Raw genomic sequence first — 18,865 nt, 5'->3', positions numbered from 1 at the left:
AAAATTAAATAAATAAATGCATACATAATTAGTGAAAAAAATTAACCAAGAGTCTCCTGCATATGAGCGGGGACAGTGAGTCTATTTCATGCCCCTGAAGGAGATGCTTATTTCAGTCACATTCAGTCAGTCCAACACATTTTATTGGTGACTTCCTTATGTCAGGCACCAAGGATAAAGCAGTGAATGAACTCTTCTCTAACACATACCTAGTTTCTAGCTCTTACTGTCCCAAGCTGGCCAGAGCTCTACTCTTCTTCCTTTTGCAACTGCCCGCCCCCATCTCTTGGAACAAAGGTGCTGAAAACTTTCCCATAGACTTCAGTCCTAGCCTTTCCCTTGCCTTTCAGCAGTTGCCCCAAGCTGCTCCACTTCCTCCTCCTCTCCCCCAACCACCACACATCTATAGAGCTGGCTCCATGTCCCTTCAGTTTAAGCATCCTATCAGCACTATGGCTAATGTATACAACGTTTTACAGCACAGGTGGCAAACACAACGCCCACAGGCTCTCCACCATGTTTTATCTGGCCTGGCACCTTGTTTCTACTGGATGGCGGCTCCAAGCTCTCACTTAACTGTTAAGAAGCAGTTACATTTATACAGTCCTAAAATTACATTTGGCCCTTTGAAGGCAACCACAAGGCTGATGTGGCCCCTGGCCAAGTAGCTCAGTTGGTTGGAGTGTCGTCCTATACACCAAAAGGTTGCCGGTTCGATCTCCAGTCAGGGCTCATACAGAAGGAAATTGATTGATGTTTCTCTCACATTGATGTTTCTCTATCTATCTATCTACCTATCTATCTATCTATCTATCTATCTATCTATCTTTATCTCTCTCTAAAATCAGTAAACATATCCTCATATAAAGATTTTTAAAAGAACAAAAATCTTTAGCAGAGTATTTAGACCAGAATCCCAGCATGGCATCCTGTGTCTCCTCAAATTCTCTAAATCCTACATGAAATTATTGTCTTATTTCAATGATTTATACCCCACCAACTTCAATAAAGATATGAAGATTATATCATAGCCAGCTCTACCAAAAGATAGTTTAGTCCCTGGGTCTTTTGGATATTGGTTGTTATAAATAGAGATAGAGCTTTGGAAGTACACGGTGGCAGTTATTCCTGCCTTATACTTAATCCCAAACCCAGCGTTTGGCCTAAAACAGCCCCCTCCTTCTCATGAGGACTTCCCTAAGTCACCTCCTCCCCTTTTTAAGTGAGCTCCTAGAAGCTGGTTCTCTCTCCTGGACATTTGTCACTAGATTCATCACTAACCGTATTGCACTAAAGTTGTGCAAATGCTGCAGCTACCTTCCCCACTGCCTATACTATAATGTCCTAGGTGGCAAGAGCTTACAGGTTGGTGTCCAGCACTGTGAATGGTACACACAATAATGAACTAAATTCCCCTGGTTCCATTCTTCCTAAATATTGTCCATGACCCCTTCTCTACTGAATACCTTGAAAAAAAATTATTCCCCAGGCTTCCCAGAGTGTCAGGATTCATAGTCACGTCATTCTCAATATTTGTTTAGCTGCCCTGAGTACTTCCATCCACATGATTGTAAACCCCTAAAAGGCAGATGATATAACCCAATTGTAAAACACTCAACAGAACATAGTTTCACACCCTGAAAGTTGCTTAGTAAAACATTTTTGATCCTGGTAGTCGGTTGATGGTGGTAAAAGTAAAAGCCATTAGAACTCTGATTAATGAAGACACTTCTGTGCAAGCTTTCCCCAAGCACAAGCAAGAGGACTTGGAATCCCATTACCAATACTCAATCTTTCACTCTTACGGGATTTCCTCACTAATTAGTCTGAAGTTGTAATTTAGCCTATACTTTAAGGAATGTGTCACATGAGGACACTTCTAATTTATTTCTGACCTTCCTTGAATTTAGAGACACATATGCCTTTGACCAGCATTCCTGCTGAAAAATAAAAAGAAAAAAGAAAAGAAAAGAAAACAATGGTTTTTCCGAAACCTAAGAAAGAGAAACAAGCTCAGAGAACATCTTCTGGCATTCAGTCTATCTAAGGCTTTTGTCCAGCTCTGCTTCTCTGTTCCCTCAAGCCTGCCTTCTAATGACTATGAGGCAGAATGAGCTCATTACCAAGACTTTGAAATGGACAAAGGAAATGTAAGCAGAAGTGAAGTCTGAAATATCTGGGTGGAAACTTTCAGAGCCAATGCACAATTTGCTACATGCCCTCTTCCTTCTGCCACAACAAAGAGAAAGTTCCAGATGGTGGCTACTCCATCAGTCTGAGTCCCCAAGTAAAGACAGTTTACAGCATATCCTCCAGCCCAACTGTGATGGACATGCAAAGTAAGCAAAGAATACCCTTGTTTTAAGTCACTAAGATTTAAGGGGTTGTTTGTTACTGAAGCACAAGCTGGCCCATCCAGACTGTTATGCTAAATTAAAGAACTCCTACCCCAGACTTTGGATATATATTTTTCTCTTGTCCCCTGAATTTCCTTCTAGTGGCCTACTCTAGAGTTGATCTCAGTGAGCAGCCTTTCTGATCCCTATATATTCCATGACCCCTTATCATTAGAATCCCCTTCCCAAATATTCTACTTGAAACATTCCATTCCTGGAAAAAGCCACTCCACTCCTTCTTTTCCAGAAGTCAACAAAAGCCTCCACTGGGGTTTGATGGAAAGCTGTGTAATCCATCATACATCCTATGTTGTTCTCTCCTCCCAGCTCCTAGCCCTGAAGGATACAGGATTCAACAGGGCTCCCTGGCCACCGAGGGAACAGGAGTCACCCAGTTGCCATGTTCTCACAGCTTGTCACATTTTTTTTCCCTGTAGGGGCTCTGATTCCTCTGTCTAACCCTCTTCTCAGTCCCCTGAGACCATGGGTCTCTATACAAGGCTCCCCAGGCAAAGTAAAGCCAGGCAAGATTGATGTCCTACAAAGAGCTGGCCATGCCCAGTAGGATTCTCAGTTCAATGCATGGAGCAGCCCATTCTTCCTAATCTTGGCTTCTCACACTGGATACCAAAGTGGGAGCTCGGATCCAGGGAAGCAAGAATTCAACCATTATTCATCCCCGAACACAAATAATCACCACACTCTCCTAATCTCCCTCTCCCCTAATCTTCCTGGCCCTCTCACCTCACCCCCTCAAATTTTTTCTGAAGTGCTCCAGGCCTTCTTGGACTAACATGTGATTCACACTGTCCTTTGGACAGAGGAGCTGTAATAGAGGATTCAAAAAGTTTTGGGGAAAAAATTCTCATTTAAACATTGGCCATGGTGCATCCCTTCTCCTAGTTCCACTCCTACCCATATGCCTCCTTTCCCACCAGCCCCAATTAAAACATGTAGTGTTTGAGCGCTACAGGCTAGGTAATGAATGCTGCTTAAGAAATGTCACTTAGCATTAATACCAAAGGTTATTTGTAACCCAGTTCCCTGCATGTGCAGGTAAAAGCCTGCTAAGGGTTTAGGCCTAAGAGTAGAGCTTTGGGACTTCCAGAGGCTGTTGAGCACTATGTATAATAATGATTTTATCTAAATTCCCTGACAGGCTTCATAGACCAAAACACCTCTGAAGGACAAAAAGACAACTATAAAATTACCTAAAAATAAATGCTTTTAAAGTATTCAGAAAAAAATCCAGGGCGAGGGGAATTGGGAGACCAATAACTAATCCATCAGCTCATTTTTTTTTCTATCCCACATCTAGGCTTTTTCCCCCCAAGGCCGCAGCCTGTCACCAGGCAGTTTATCAGCTGTCACTCCATCTCGATGCTGGGTGACATGAGATCAATGGTCTAAAACTGTTCTCAGATCTATGGAGAAATTTATAACACCAGGCTCCATCATGCCCTGGCTGGGCCCAGGTCCCAGGGCTCTGAGGATGAAGCTGCTGTGCACTGCATTTCCATTTCAAAAATGGATTGTGACCCACTTGAAGCAGGCAAGTTCAAGCCATCAGATGCAAAGAAAGGACTGAGTCAGAAGTCTTCACTTACAGAACAATGACATTGAGGGAAGAACAAAAAAAAAAAAACTAGTCAATGATTAAAATTCTCTCTGCCTTTAAAAGGGTCTAGCTTCCTTCTTTAATTTCTTTTGAATCATGTGGGATTTATTAACAACAAAATGCAGAAATTACAGCAACATGTTTTGAGCTCTAAAAGTAGTTAATCCACCCAGCTTATCTAACTTCAGAATTCCTGCACAAGGTTAGAACAGAGATTTGTGATTCTTTTATTCCTCGCCAAACCCTCTTTTTTTCACCATGAACTCTAATCTAACCTAACTCTGCCTCAAATTGCCCATGAACTATAAACAAGGTCCTAGAAGCCCAGACCATATCCAATATCCCACACTTACCAACCAAAAGGCTCCTCCGGGGAAATTCCTCCCCCAACACTGAGTGCTCAAGTGATAAAGTAAATGCTGGCTCTCTGTCCACACCCCCAGGCCATTCATTGCCAGCTGTGGAACACAGGCTCCCGCCCCACGACCATTGTCTTGGACAGATACTTAACCATGAGGAACTCCAGACTTGCTCTTGACTGAGCCTAGAGATGCACACCTTTCTACCTACATTGTCCTTGGAAGCAGATATCCAAGAGAAGGTTACCAGGAAGAATTGGATTCTCCAGAGGACTGGCGATGGTGCAAGCATCACCTACCTGCTCTTCCCACACCGCTGGCTTCAGTACCCTCTAGCTAAAAGGGAAAGCAGAACTGGCATCTGGAAACAGTCTTCTGACTGAACCCACAGACGGCAAGTACCATCTCAATGCATGCCTCTCTGCCATGAGCCACTTGGTGTTTGGCTGGACTACTAACTAGCTAGTCACTGTTTCCTGATCAGTCTTTTGAGAGAGTTGCTCTTCCCCTCCCTCCCCAAGGTCAAAGCCCACCAGTTCAGGCCTTTTGCTTCATTTACCTTACCTGCTCATCTTTCACCATCCCCTTACCCTAGTGCAGTGATTTTCAAAAGGTGTGCCACAAAAATTTTTAAAACATGCAATACCTGACTATATAGTCAGGGGTCCTGATCTCTTTTCCCCTAGATTGTCAAATTAAAAAATGACGACAGCCAACACAACAATAGCCATCCAGTGTGAATGAATCAAAATTATACCTATCTTTGTCAGATCGGCAAAAAAATATATTTGTTGATGTGTTGCAGAATTGTAGTAATCAGTTTATGTGTGCCATTAGACAAAAAAGTGTTGAAAATCACTGCCCTAGTAAGCCATTAATTTCAGGAGTGACATCCTTCATAGCTCCACATTGTTTTAAGGATAAAACTAGAATTCCTTCACATGGGTGTCTAAAGCACCTACCTGCTCACTCTAGCTTTATCCACCCCAGTCCCCCCACCCGCCCTTCATAACACCCTGCATTGCAGCCCTCAGTCCTTCATGCCACTGAGTTTACTATTCCTTCATCAGGGCAGGACCTGTTCATCTCCACCCTTCCTCTCCCCTCATATCCCTAGCTAAGCTCTACTCATCCTTCAAAACTCAGCTCAAAGTCACCTCCCCCAAAATGCTTCTCCTGATTACCACCACTCCCTAGCAAAACTGGACCCTCTCCTGTGGGTTAATACAAGCATGCAGTGCACACCCAGGCTATTGTTCTTGAGGCCGTGTGACATGTGTTCAGGTATTCCACTCTCCCAAAGACTCTGGACAGCCACCCATGATCAGCAGCAGAGTGGACCTTCATCACACTTCTCACACAGATGGCCGTCTCCTCCCTCTTCTACATCCCCTGTCTCAGGGCTGGCAGGCAGGGTCTATGTTTCTTTTGTTCTTTTTTCCAATAAAATTTGTGTTTTAGAACAGTTTACATTTACAGAAAAATTGGAAAGATATAGAGAGTTCCCATAAACTCCACACCCAATTTCCCCTATTATTAATATCTTACATTAGTATGGTACATTTGTTATAATTAATGAACAATATTGATATACTGTTATTATCTAAAATTAATCCTTTATTCAGATTTCCTTGCTCTTTCCCTAATGACATTTTTTATTCCCGGGTACTGCTACAAATAAAGTGGGATTCGGCTGCCTGACACCATACACAAGCATAACACAATAATTGGTTGGGAAGGAAAAAGGCTTTTATTTTAGGTTACCCAGTTTGAAGGAGCTGGTTTTCCCCTGTTCCAAGCCATTCTCTTCCATAAAACACAGAAATCCCTTTGTTCTCAAAAAGACTGAAATCCAAATTCCATGCCCAGAGACCCTCCCCCCTCCACTCTTATCTGCACTTTTAGAGTGCAAGGCTGCTATGTAAATGGGTCTTCCTCTCTCCAGGTCCAGGCTCTCTGTCTCTGTAGTGCACACTTGTGGGGCCAGCATCTCCATTGCCCTACCGCAGCTTCCCCCCTTTCCTGAGGTGGGGCACACTGCCAAATCCCTGCAGCCAGTCCTGTGAGGGGCTCCTCCATGGGGCCCTGTCATCCAAGGCTGCTGGTGTCCCTGAGGCCGGTGAACATTCCTGGCCCACAGGTCTGGTGCTGCTCTCAGAGTGAGAGAATGGGAGTGGTCCAGAAACCATGGGCTGTGCAGTGTGGGGCCACAGCAACTCACAGGCTGCCACTGACGAGGTATGCATCCCATGCAAGCATGCTCCTGACTATGCAAGCAGGGCAAGGCAAGAGCTGTGAGCAGGGCCAGTGTCTGCCATGTCTGCAAACAGCCAGTCCCCCCCAACTAGGTGGGAGGAGAGGAGGCAAAAAGGGCCAGTCTTTCCATGCCTTCTATTTTTAAATATTCCCCAAACTCCTATACTCTGTGGGAGTGTCCAAATTCCCAGCCAATTCAGGCTAATGTCCACCATGCATGTCAGCCTGCATGGTGTTTCTGCCCCTCCTCCTACTGCCGTGATCCAAGATCCAGAAGCAGGAAGGTTTCTAGCCATGCTCAGGGGCACAGCGTCTCTGCTAAGGGTAGGGCGTCACCTTGTACACCTTAATGATGCACGTGTGTTGTGACCTTTCCAGCCTGCACAAGCTCTGTGCAAGCTGAGTCATAAGCCGCATTAGTTACTTGCCCTTCATGCAGTTTCTGTTGGGATTTCAACCTGCCACCATGGGGTTTCCTCTGACTCCTCCCTTCTCTGCGGAGTGCAGCCTTTCCAGCTGGATGGGGGTTCCCTACTACCCAGCAATCTGGCTACACCCCCCTGTTACAATACCATGTTACAGATAGTCATCGTACCTCCCTCAGTCATCGTACCTCCCTCAGCTCTTCTTGAGAGTAACAGTTTCTCCCTACCTGAAGGGTTGCTGTCAATTAAATATTTGTATCTAAGTGTCTTCAGTTATGATACATAGCTTTTGTGGAAATAAGTGGTAAAAAAAAAAAAAGTCTACTGAAAACTCCTTTTTGTCATCATCTGATCTTAACCAGAGAATAAGGTACCAAAAATGTTTCATATTACATGAGGGCATGAAAGTTACCTGAATCCTCACATGACCATTTGCTCCTACTTTGGGGATCTCCACACCTACGGCTATATCTATTGGCATTTCCCAAAGGTGGAAAAATATTAAAAAGAAATCAGAGGGGCAGTTATAACTACAGCAAAAAAGCAGTCAGGAAAGGGAGGGATTTTTTCTTTCTGAACAAATCCCTCACCTATAAAATAAAATGTTTCAATTATATGGCCTCTGATGTTTCTTCCTTGTGCTTTAAAAGAAAATGATAACTAATGTATTCACAGCTTCCTAAACACTTGATACAACTGTATCTTACATAGTCCTCAAGACAACCTTACAAAGTACTATTATTATCTCCATTTTACAAATGAGAGAACTAAGGTAGGGAGAGATCAAGTAACTTGCCCAGTGTCACACAGCAAATCAGTGGTAATGTTCAGAGTTGAACCCAAGCAGGATAATCCCAGAGTGTGCAGTCAATACCTGTGTTTCTTATCCCAGGGCATTCTGACACATAGAACACACAAAAGGGTGAGTGGCCCAAGACCTGGGACCAATCCAGGGTTTTAAGCATCTAGTACTGGCATCAATCCAAAATTAATGATTGAACAACAGTTACCTTCACCCCAAATTGTTTCATTGTCTGGCTGCTGAGTTTGAATTAAGGGAAGATGGTTGCTCTGTGTTTTTATGTTAAAGTTTAAAAGTCATTATGCCAATATTGACAGTAAAGTAACAGTGGGGTGCATTTATTAAGAATATATAAAGTGTCTGGAATGTAGAAAGAGCTTGGTTACACTCCTAGAGAGCAAAGCCAAGTAAAACCCCATGATTTAGGAATTCTAAGAGATTTCTACTGTCTACTTTCCCTACAAGAATGAATTGGCTGGCCCGGAAAAGATGCTTCTGTTCTCTGCTTGGCTGAGCACTTGCTGCAAACTCCCCTGGACTGTTTAAACGATGGAATGAGCTTGTGGGAGAAACACCGATGGGCCCAGAACTTTTTCCTTTTTAAGTTAAAAGGTTAAAAAAAATAACCCCTCTCTCCCATTCATCCTTAAGAATTACACTTTCCAGCGAAGTCTAGTTCCCTTTCCTGGCAGATATAATCCTAATTAAAAATAAATTACATGCTGGATAGAACTTGAAATGGAAAAGATAATCCTATTACATATGAGAATATATCCTGATTTTCTTGCCCGCTAAGCTGTGGGAGCTATCAGATCAGGCCGAGCCTCCCCACACTCCCCCATTGTCACCGCTTTGAAAACTCTCCGGGCACCCTAATCCGTCACGTGACGCCCGTGTCAGTCTCGGGGTCTGCACGCGAGTTTCACAATGCGGGCATTAGGCTCGGTAACAGAAACCCAGCTTTGCGGAGCCCGAAACATTTGCATTCCGAGAAAACGCCGGCCATTGTGGGGCTGTGTTTGTTCTCAGGATTTCGAGACAGTAGCGGGCGAAGTTGCCAATACCAAGAGAAAGGGGCCCCTTTGAGCCAGTTTAGGCCTTTGGTATGATAACAAGTCGATTTGAGCCGCTTTTGTGGGGCGGGATCAGTTTCGGGGGAGGGTGAGCTCCCCCCCTAACCCTCCTCCTCTTCTGACCTTACCTCCCGGGACATTTGAGCTTCCCCAGGCAGTTGCTGCAAGCGCTGCTGCGCTGTTTTAAATCATATTTTCAGAATCTGGAAGCTGCAGGCAGCGGGGGCCGGCGCTCACTCGGCTCGAGTGCCTTCGCACCTCTACAGCCGGCAGGGAAAGGCTTCAGTGCGCGGCCGCGGCAGCCGAGCTCCCAGCTCTGCTCCTCCGCGGCCCGCTCCGCGCTCCCTCCCCGGATCCCCGCTCTGGGATCCGCGCTCCGCGCTGCTTGGCGCCACCGCTGTCTTGGCCACTTCCGAGTGGCCAAGGCGTTGGCAGAGGATTAAATGCTTTGGACCTGCTGCTAGCCGCCCCACAGCCCTCTTCTCGCCCCTTGGCTTTTGCTTGCCTTCCCCACCCCTCTAGACCCGACCCTCCCTCAAGACACACCAGTTTATTTGTCTAGAGAATGTGAAACATGACATGGAAGTGTTTTGAGAAAAAATATTAGGTAGTTCCGATTCTCCCGCCAAGGGAAAAAAAAAAAAAAAGCAGCTAGCGGCTGGGCTCCCGCGGTCCAGCCGGGAACAGAGAGGTGTAGGGGTGCAAGGGGCTCAGGTGTGGGGTCCGGCTCGCAGTCACTCGTGGTCAGGCTCTTGGCAAGTGTCTAGTCATGGGAACAGCATATAGAAACCCTTTCTCCCTCCTTCCCCTCCTCTCGGTGTTCTCGGCTCAGCAGCAGCGCGCAGCTTGAGCATGACTCCCCAGGTTCCAAAGTTGCCTTGGGGAGGCCGCTGTCCGACGACTGAGTTCCGAATCTGTTCGGGGATGACCCGAGAAAGCGGGCGATGAGGGAAGGCGGGACTCTGGGGGCGCCAAAGGTCACCAGCAGGCCCCAGGTCAGGTGGGAAAGTTGTGGGGTTCAGAAAGAAGACAGAAAGTTGTTTGGGCTGCTCAGAACCCTCTAAGAAATATCTCTTGGGCGGGAGCAGACAGAGCATGCTGTTGAATGGCATTAGGACAGCGGGAGGGAAGTGGAAGAGATGGCTGAAAGTTGGGATCCTCTAGGGGAAATCATCCTTTCAATGGCCCTGCGCGGTTGCAGTTGCCTGACCTCATCGCCTTTAGTATTCCCACGGCGGCAAGGTGGAAAAGGTGGGGAAAGGAACCGAGAGGCATGACCACTCAGAGGAAGCTTCCCCCAATCTCCTAAGAGTTTTTATTTACTGATGGCTGGGACTACATTTGTTTGCTCCCAGGCAAGCGCCTCCTTCATTCTCTGCCACCCCCTCCCCCACAACCCACCCAGCTCTCTGCTTTGTCTTCCTATTCCCCGAAGAATCTGTATCTTTTGAGGGCGTGGGGGAACAGGACCCTTTCCCTCGGGTTTGAGAGATAGGATGCTGAGAGCAGGACTAAAATCAAGATTGAAGAATGTTTACTGAATGCAGTTTGATTATCAAATCCAACGTCTTTTTTTACTGTTCCAGTATGTGATTTTTGTTGTTACCTTTCCTCTTTCAAGTATATTTTCATAGCTTGCCCAATAAAGCTCTTCAACAAGAATCAGTAAGAATTCCTCTTGTTTCTGCTCAAAGCCCCATCTCCCTAATCTTCAGAGATACTGGAGGGGGATACCTGAGGGGTGAGTGCCATGGCTGACCAGACCAGGAACACACCCAGCCCAGAGCTTGGCAATGCCGAAGCTCAACACTTTCTTAGGCAGATGGTTAAGTTCCCCCAGGTTCGTGCCAGGTTTCAAGGTCATGCTGTGATTTTGTTCTTCTGGAAAAGGATGAGTGTTGCTTCCCAGAGCGGCCCTATTAAAACAGAAAGAAAATCCTCTAAATAGGCGGAACAAGGCATCAGGAGGGAAAGTTCTCTAAATGCACTTTAATACGAGTCGGGTATTGTGTGGAATTCAGTGTCCATCACCGTTTAGCCAGAGAGTTATGGCAGTGATTGGGAATGAATAGAGGAACATAATGGATACATGTGGCGTTTGCTCATTATACTCAAGTTAGCCCAACTCCACTGTGGAAACTGTTCAACTTTCTCTCCCCTTAGCTTGTCACAGTGAAATAATACAGACATTGGGGCCTCCAATGGGATCGCCTGCCACGCCATTCTATTTCCACTGCTAACGAGGGCTTCAGAAGCCTTTGATACAGTCTGATCTTTGAAACCTTTCCAAATCTCCTCAAGCTTATGCTAAATCCTATTTGGAACTTTTTTCCTTCCCTGCTAGCTAGCGCCTAAGGCTTAAGAAAGCCATTTGGACAGTGACATGCATACTAACACATCGTAAGGCTCTTTTCTGAAAGGGAAATGGCAATTCTGATCACAGGGGCTCACACGAGAAAAAAAAATTGCATACACAAATTTGAATAAAATCAATTTTCCCTTCTTTGGGATCCTTACTCGAGAGGCTATTCAGGGCGCCGTGGGAACCTGGGAGAGAAGGCAAGCATAGCCTCACCGGGCAGAGGAAGTCTTTGGAGGGGGCTGCGAGCGCTTGGAAGCCTCCGAGGTGCACAACGCAGGGACGGGGTGGGGGGTCCCGAGCTACCCGGGCGAAATCCCAGCGTGTTTGCTCTTGATCAAGCAGCCGGCACCGAGGGCCACAATAAACAAAGCTTGTGCCAACTCCTCTACACGCAGAAAAGGAATAGCAAACGGAGTGAAAGAAACAAAGGAAAGATTCCCTAATTTTCCTTTCTTGTTTTCCCCACTATGCCTTTCCACACTGAAGCGGATTGTCAGAGGCTGGCGTAGAGGAGGTCGCCATTGGCTGCCTGGCTCGGGTGATTTGCATATCAGCTGCTCTAAAAGCAGAGGCGGCGCGCGGCGGCGCAGCACTAGCAGTGGAGAAGGGGGAAAAGGTGCGGGGTGAGGGCGGGTCCGCCCGCGTCCTCAAAACCCGCAGGAGCCGAGGAGCAGCAGCCAGACAGCAGACTTCTCCCGCACAGAGCTCGCAAAGAGCGTGCTCCCGAGGCTCCTGGGACTCACGTCCCGACCTGCAAACCAGAAAGGAATCTTTTCTTCAGCCTTTTGGAATAGCACTTGAGGCTGGCAGCATGAGTCTAGTAAGGCGCGGGGGTAGCTCCTGCCTTTTACCCTTGCAGCTCTTCAGCCTCTGCTGGGTGCTCTCAGTGGCTCAGAGCAAGACAGTGCGATACAGCACCTTCGAGGAGGACGCCCCCGGCACAGTCATTGGGACCCTGGCTGAGGACCTGCATATGAAAGTGTCCGGAGACACAAGCTTCCGCCTGATGAAGCAGTTCAACAGCTCGCTGCTACGAGTGCGAGAGGGCGACGGGCAGCTGACCGTCGGGGACGCGGGCCTGGACCGCGAGCGGCTCTGCGGCCAGGCCCCACAGTGCGTGCTGGCCTTCGACGTGGTCAGCTTCTCACAGGAGCAGTTCCGACTGGTGCACGTGGAGGTGGAGGTGAGGGACGTCAACGACCATGCGCCGCGCTTCCCCCGGGCCCAGATCCCCGTGGAGGTGTCCGAGGGAGCGGCCGTGGGCACTCGCATCCCCCTGGAGGTGCCGGTAGACGAGGACGTGGGCGCCAACGGGCTGCAGAGCGTGCGCCTGGCAGAGCCTCACAGCCCCTTCCGTGTGGAACTGCAGACGCGCGCGGATGGTGCCCAGTGTGCCGACCTGGTGCTACTGCAGGAACTGGACCGCGAGAGCCAGGCCACCTACAGCCTGGAGCTGGTGGCCCAGGACGGCGGCCGCCCGCCGCGCTCCTCTACCGCCGCCCTCAGCGTGCGCGTGCTGGACGCAAACGACCACAGCCCGGCCTTCCCGCAGGGCGCCGTGGCGGAGGTGGAGCTGGCAGAGGACGCGCCCGTCGGTTCGCTGCTACTCGACCTGGATGCGGCGGACCCAGACGAGGGTCCCAACGGCGACGTGGTGTTCTCCTTTGGCGCCCGCACCCCACCAGAGGCCCGCCGGCTCTTCCGCCTCGACCCCCGCTCGGGACGACTCACCCTCGCCGGACCTGTGGACTACGAGCGGCAGGACACGTATGAGCTGGACGTGCGGGCGCAGGACCGTGGCCCCGGGCCTCGCGCCGCCACCTGCAAGGTCATCGTGCGCATCCGAGACGTCAATGACAACGCACCGGACATCGCCATCACCCCTCTGGCCGCCCCGGGCGCGCCTGCCGCCTCGCCCTTCGCCGCTGCTGCCGCTGCCGCCGCCGCTACTTTCGGGGGGACGGACACGACCTCCTCCACGGGGTCAGAGACACCAGAGGCGGGTGCCATCTCGCTGGTGCCAGAGGGGGCGGCGCGCGAGAGCCTGGTGGCTCTGGTCAGCACCTCGGACAGGGACTCAGGCCCCAATGGGCAGGTGCGCTGCGCCCTCTATGGGCATGAGCACTTCCGGCTACAGCCGGCCTATGCGGGCAGCTACCTGGTGGTGACCGCTGCATCCTTGGACCGCGAGCGCATCGCCGAGTACAACCTGACTCTGGTAGCTGAGGACCGCGGCTCGCCCCCGCTACGCACTGTGAGGCCCTACACGGTGCGCGTGGGTGACGAAAACGACAACGCGCCTCTCTTCACACAGAGGGTCTACGAGGTGTCGGTGCGCGAGAACAACCCGCCTGGCGCCTACTTGGCCACGGTGGCCGCCCGGGACCCGGACGTGGGCCGTAATGGTCAGGTCACCTACCGGCTGCTGGAGGCCGAGGTAGGCCGCGCTGGGGGCTCTGTGTCTACCTATGTCTCAGTGGACCCGGCTACCGGAGCCATCTATGCTCTGCGCAGCTTCGACTACGAAACGCTGCGCCAGCTCGACGTGCGCATCCAGGCGAGCGATGGCGGCTCCCCTCAGCTCTCCAGCAGCGCCCTGGTGCAAGTGCGGGTACTGGACCAGAACGACCATGCGCCGGTCCTGGTGCACCCGGCGCCAGCCAACGGCTCCCTGGAATTGGCAGTCCCCGGGCGCACTGTAAGGGACATGACCGTCGCGCAGGTGCAGGCCCGGGACGCAGACGAAGGAACTAACGGAGAGCTGGCATTCGACCTCCTGCAGCAGGAGCCGCGAGAAGCCTTCACCATCGGCCGCCGCACGGGGGAGATCGTGCTCACCGGAGATCTCTCGCAGGAGCCGCCGGGCCGCGTGTTTCAGGCTCTGTTGGTCGTTTCCGACGGCGGCCGTCCCCCGCTCTCCACCACTGCCACGGTCAGCTTCGTGGTGACAGCAGGAGACGGGCTTGGGCCCGTAGCTCCCGCCAGTGCCGGGAGTCCGGAGCGCTCTAGCCCTCCGGGCTCGCGGCTCGCGGAGTCAGGGCCGGCGCTACAGTGGGATACGCTGCTGATCGTCATAATCGTGCTGGCTGGGAGCTGCACGCTGCTGCTGGCCGCCATCATTGCCATCGCCACCACCTGCAATCGCCGCAAGAAGGAGGTGCGCAAAGGGGGGCCCCGCCGGGAAGAGCGGCCCGGGGCGGCGGGCGGCGGCGCCTCGGCTCCTGGCTCCCCAGAGGAGGCCGCCCGGGGAGCCGGGCCCAGGCCCAACATGTTCGACGTGCTCACCTTCCCTGGCAGCGGCAAAGCGCCCTTTGGCAGCCCCGCGGCCGACGCGCCCCCGCCCGCGGTCGCGGCAGCCGAAGTGCCGGGCTCCGAGGGCGGCAGCGCCACAGGGGAAAGCTCCTGTCACTTCGAGGGGCAGCAGCGGCTCCGCGGCGCTCACGCCGAGGTGAGGCCTTCCTTCCGCTGGGTGCCCCCCTCCGTGCTCCGCGGACAGGCTGGGGGAAGAGACTGGAAGGGTCTGGGTGGGCGTGCGCAATAGATGCCTAACCTGTCGCACTTGTTTTGTTTTGTTTCTTGTCCAACTCTCACCCCGCCGTTTCCCCCCATTCCCTGCTGCAGCCCTACGGTGCCTCCCCTGGCTTCGGAAGGGAGCCGGCGCCCCCTGTGGCGGTCTGGAAAGGACACTCTTTCAACACCATCTCCGGCAGAGAAGCGGAGAAGTTCAGCGGCAAAGATAGTGGCAAAGGGGACAGTGATTTCAACGACAGCGATTCCGACATCAGTGGGGACGCTCTGAAAAAGGATCTCATCAACCATATGCAGAGTGGTGAGGACTCTTCTTTCCTGCCAAGTTCAACATTCCTCCTCTCCCTCCCCTTTGGCCACTTCTTCCCTCTTCTCAATCTCCGTTCCCAATCCCATTCCCTCTTCCCCACTTTTTTCAGTCCTGGAGTTATGGATCCGGCAGGCCTCACACAATGAATTTTAAAACATAAGGTCGAAGCAGCTCCACCACTTGAATTAAGCACAGCCGCATACTGGTAGGCAGAGGCAGGGATGATGCTAGCTATCTGCTTATCTTTTTCTTCTATGTATGTATGTATGTATGTATGTATGTATGTATGTATTCCTTTCTTTCCTTTTTTTTCTTCCCTTTCTTTTTTTTCTTCCAGAAAAGAAGCGAGCCAACTTGGAGTTAGGTGGCCTTATAGGAAGCAATATTCCTTTCAAATCTTGAATCACTGTCATTCATCTTCATACAGGTTTTCCTTTTCAGCCACCCTGACCCTTTCTGACGTTCTGAAAATGGAGGCATACCAATCTCAGTAATAATCGTGCTGCCTTTCTTTTTTATGTTAGGACTGTGGGCGTGCACGGCCGAGTGTAAGATTCTGGGCCACTCTGACCGCTGCTGGAGCCCGTCATGTGGGGCTCCCAACACGCATCCCTCCACTCACCCACCAGCCCAGATGTCAACCTTCTGTAAGAGCACGTCTCTGCCTCGGGATCCTCTGCGCAGAGACAATTACTACCAGGCCCAGCTGCCAAAGACGGTGGGACTGCAGAGCGTCTATGAGAAAGTGCTGCACAGAGACTATGACAGGACAGTCACTCTACTCTCCCCTCCTCGTCCAGGGAGGCTCCCAGACTTGCAAGAGATCGGGGTACCCCTCTATCAGTCCCCTCCTGGCAGGTACCTCTCCCCAAAGAAGGAAGCCGATGAAAATGTGTAACCTCGTGCTGCATGTCTTCACACATATACAGGTCGCTCTGAGAAGCCCCTAAGTTATTGACCGGTTTCAGTGTTGTGTATATAAATATGCAAGATGTGCCTTAAAATGAAGTTGTTGGAAGTTATTTCCAATCACATGGTACTGTTTGGTATTTGCAAACAAAAATGTAGTTAATGTAATTTTTATGAAATGTGTGCTGTATTTAATTTTTCTTATCATGCTATTGACTTTAATTTCACTTGCAGCTTGCCATTTTCTTAGTGTTTTTAACCTGTACATTGTGTAATGTAATGTTTGTATATAATGAAATTTTGTTATATTTTTATATAATAAAAGCTAAAGTAGAAGTTATTGCCAAAGGAAATGTCTGTAAGACAAAAAACAAAACATGTTGGAATTACTTAATGGAAATTTATCTTTTACCTGAAACAACCTAGTGTTTGAGAAGTTTTGCCTTGCCAAGTATAACTTGTATATCTTGAGTCTGTGGTAGATTTAAAGTTCAATGTTATTTAATTGCATTTGGTTTTCTGTAAACCATGTCACTTATAAGCACAGTAATAAAGAATTGGTCATGTGTTTGAAGAATCTGCTAATTTCTTTTCATGAAGTTGCCTACTACAGTCAGACATTCACAAATAGTTTGAATACCAGAATTAAACCTTGGAAGGGCTAGTTATTTGACCACTATTAATGTTCACAGAAATATTAAACCTGTGGGATTCAAGTATCGGAAAGTCTCATCAAAGTATTAAAAATATGTGTTGATTTTGAAAAACATGTGCATCTCCATAAATATCAGGAACTCTGTGAACTCCTGTCCTTGCTTATTCACTCAACAGATATTTATGGAGCATATACCACAAAGTCAAAGAAAGCAGTTAGGGCTGTTCTTCACTAATTAAACAAATATTGGTTGAGATTTTACTAACCATAGTAATTCCTAGGAGCTGGAGTTCAAGGTTAAGAGGACATAGTCCCAAGGAGTTCTTAGCATATTAAGAATGTTAATATCAAAAAAGACACTCAAATTTATGGGTGAAATTACATGATGCTTGGAATTCACTTTCAAAATTTGCTATATACAATAAGATTGATAAATATTTATTACTGTCAATGCTAGCATGGGTATGTGTGCGGGGGGGGGGGGGGGGTAATTATACCAATCTATTTGTTTGTTTGTGTTTGAAAATGTACATAATGGAAGGTTTTTAGGACCTTTGCCTTTTACTCTATGCATTCATTTCATTTAAAATTAAAATGATAATGAGAGCTAACATTTACTGAACAAGCTTTTACATGAGCAAAGCTCCTTACAAAGCACTCTGCATGAATTATCCCATTTAGCCCTCTATCTCCTTGAGATGGAAGCTATCATTATCTCCATTTCACAGATTTTTTAAAATGGGGCACAGTGGAGTTAGGTAAAATGCCCAAATTCACACAATAAGTGGCCAGAATAAAATTCAAACTTATTATTCAAAGCAAGAAAATAAAATAAGGTGGAAAAGAGAACATCTGTAATAGTGTTAACAATAAAAAAGTAAAAAAAGAAAATGAAGCAACAAAAGTTCTTTGTTTTTTGGTTTTTACTTGAAAGAAATAAAGTGTTTAGGTGGAAAAGTCCCAATGCATTGCCTTTACTGCCTGATTATTGTTTAGCCCTTTATATTTATGAAGTGCCTATGTTCCTTTATTATTAATTATAGAGTGTGAGGCACTGTAATGAATAAAGAAGTGCTTAAAGCTGCCTGTTGAAGTCATAATTGAAACCAGTTATTCAGCTCCAAACTGAACAGCAGGGTGGGCACACACAAGTGCTTCTCCACCCACAGCCTGTGCAAAGTTCTGCAGTTTCTACAGGCAACTAAGCTGAACCTGTGCCTGACAAGCTCGTACTGCCCAGAACTCATATTTTGAAAGAAAACATTGGATGTGGCCAGATTATCAGACAGTTCCAGCACCGTGATAACCAAGTGCCAGGGGAGTAGACCTCCTATTCTAATATCTAAAGCTTTATTCTCGAGCAATCCCATCAAATGCAGAGCAGAAGAATAAATAATCCCACACTACAGTCTAAAAGCACCCAATCTCTGAAGGGGTTTGCTTGCTTTTGTCATTCAAAAGTAAAATAATGTCACTGTCATTAGTTTATTTTGTATTGTGCAAACCATTTCATTATTCCAAAAATTTCATTTGCAAAACCTCTACAACTTTTTTGTCAAAATTTTCCCTTACACATATGACTATTAAAGACCTTATTTTTGCTTGGAACTTAAAAAATATCAAACACAGTTCAATCCTTAAAATTATTTTTAAAAAAAATAAAAGGGGGGTGGGGTTCTTCTGGGGGTCAGCGTCAGGAACCCTCAGAGAAACAGGGCTTATATAAAAAAAGGCTTCCTGCTTTCCTCTGAAAATGTTTATTCTCAAGCACATTTTTAGAAAACACATGTTTTATTAAATTAAATGAGATAATATGTATGCAGCATACCTAGGACAATGCCTGGTCTATAGTAAAACCCACTACATTCTATCTCCCCCTTTCTTTACCTTCCTTCGGAGCCAGTCTGTACTATAACTGTCAGTGCAGCCCTTCCCCCTAGGGAAAAAGAAACAGACCCAAGATGTCTGGCCTTGTTCTGACACTGGTTTGATCTCTTCACCTCTTCCACTTTCACTCATGTACAGTCAACACTCTACAAACAAGTATGGCTAAAGTAAACCACACAGGCACGCTCACCAGCCTTAGACAATTGTGATGGTACCGCCAACACCTCTGGAGATAGAGACCAACAACCCTTGGGCACCTTGGTTCTGAGCCCTGGGACCTGGGAA

At 48.2% G+C, this 18,865-nt stretch overlaps 1 protein-coding gene across 2 annotated transcripts; it reads left to right on the top strand.

The window, feature by feature from the left end:
- Positions 1–11,895: 11,895 nt before the first annotated feature.
- Positions 11,896–16,615, top strand: PCDH8 (protocadherin 8). 2 transcript variants are annotated; one of them, XM_053916809.1, is made up of 3 exons: positions 11,896–14,448; positions 14,913–15,120; positions 15,654–16,615. In XM_053916809.1, the coding sequence occupies exons 1-3, from the start codon at positions 12,103–12,105 to the stop codon at positions 16,025–16,027; spliced, it is 2,928 nt and encodes a 975-aa protein (XP_053772784.1). In that variant the 5' UTR covers positions 11,896–12,102; the 3' UTR covers positions 16,028–16,615. The 2 variants fall into 2 exon arrangements, with proteins under 2 accessions (XP_053772784.1, XP_045057939.2); XM_045202004.2 differs by having other exon boundaries at positions 11,896–14,739.
- Positions 16,616–18,865: the final 2,250 nt, after the last annotated feature.

This window comes from Desmodus rotundus, chromosome 13 (genome assembly GCF_022682495.2).
Source record: "Desmodus rotundus isolate HL8 chromosome 13, HLdesRot8A.1, whole genome shotgun sequence".
Classification (NCBI taxonomy): Eukaryota; Metazoa; Chordata; class Mammalia; order Chiroptera; family Phyllostomidae; genus Desmodus; species Desmodus rotundus.
Note: the sequence above shows the minus strand (reverse complement) of the source record. Positions and strands in the feature narration are given on the sequence as shown.

What these genes read in the sequence shown, in the direction of transcription:
- PCDH8 (XM_045202004.2), top strand. Translation starts at nt 12,103, where the DNA reads ATGAGTCTAGTAAGGCGCGGGGGTAGCTCCTGCCTTTTACCCTTGCAG. An exon ending in TCCGCGGCGCTCACGCCGAG is followed by an intron (nt 14,740 to 14,912) that starts GTGAGGCCTTCC and finishes TCCCTGCTGCAG; the next exon opens with CCCTACGGTGCCTCCCCTGG. An exon ending in CATCAACCATATGCAGAGTG is followed by an intron (nt 15,121 to 15,653) that starts GTGAGGACTCTT and finishes TTTTTATGTTAG; the next exon opens with GACTGTGGGCGTGCACGGCC.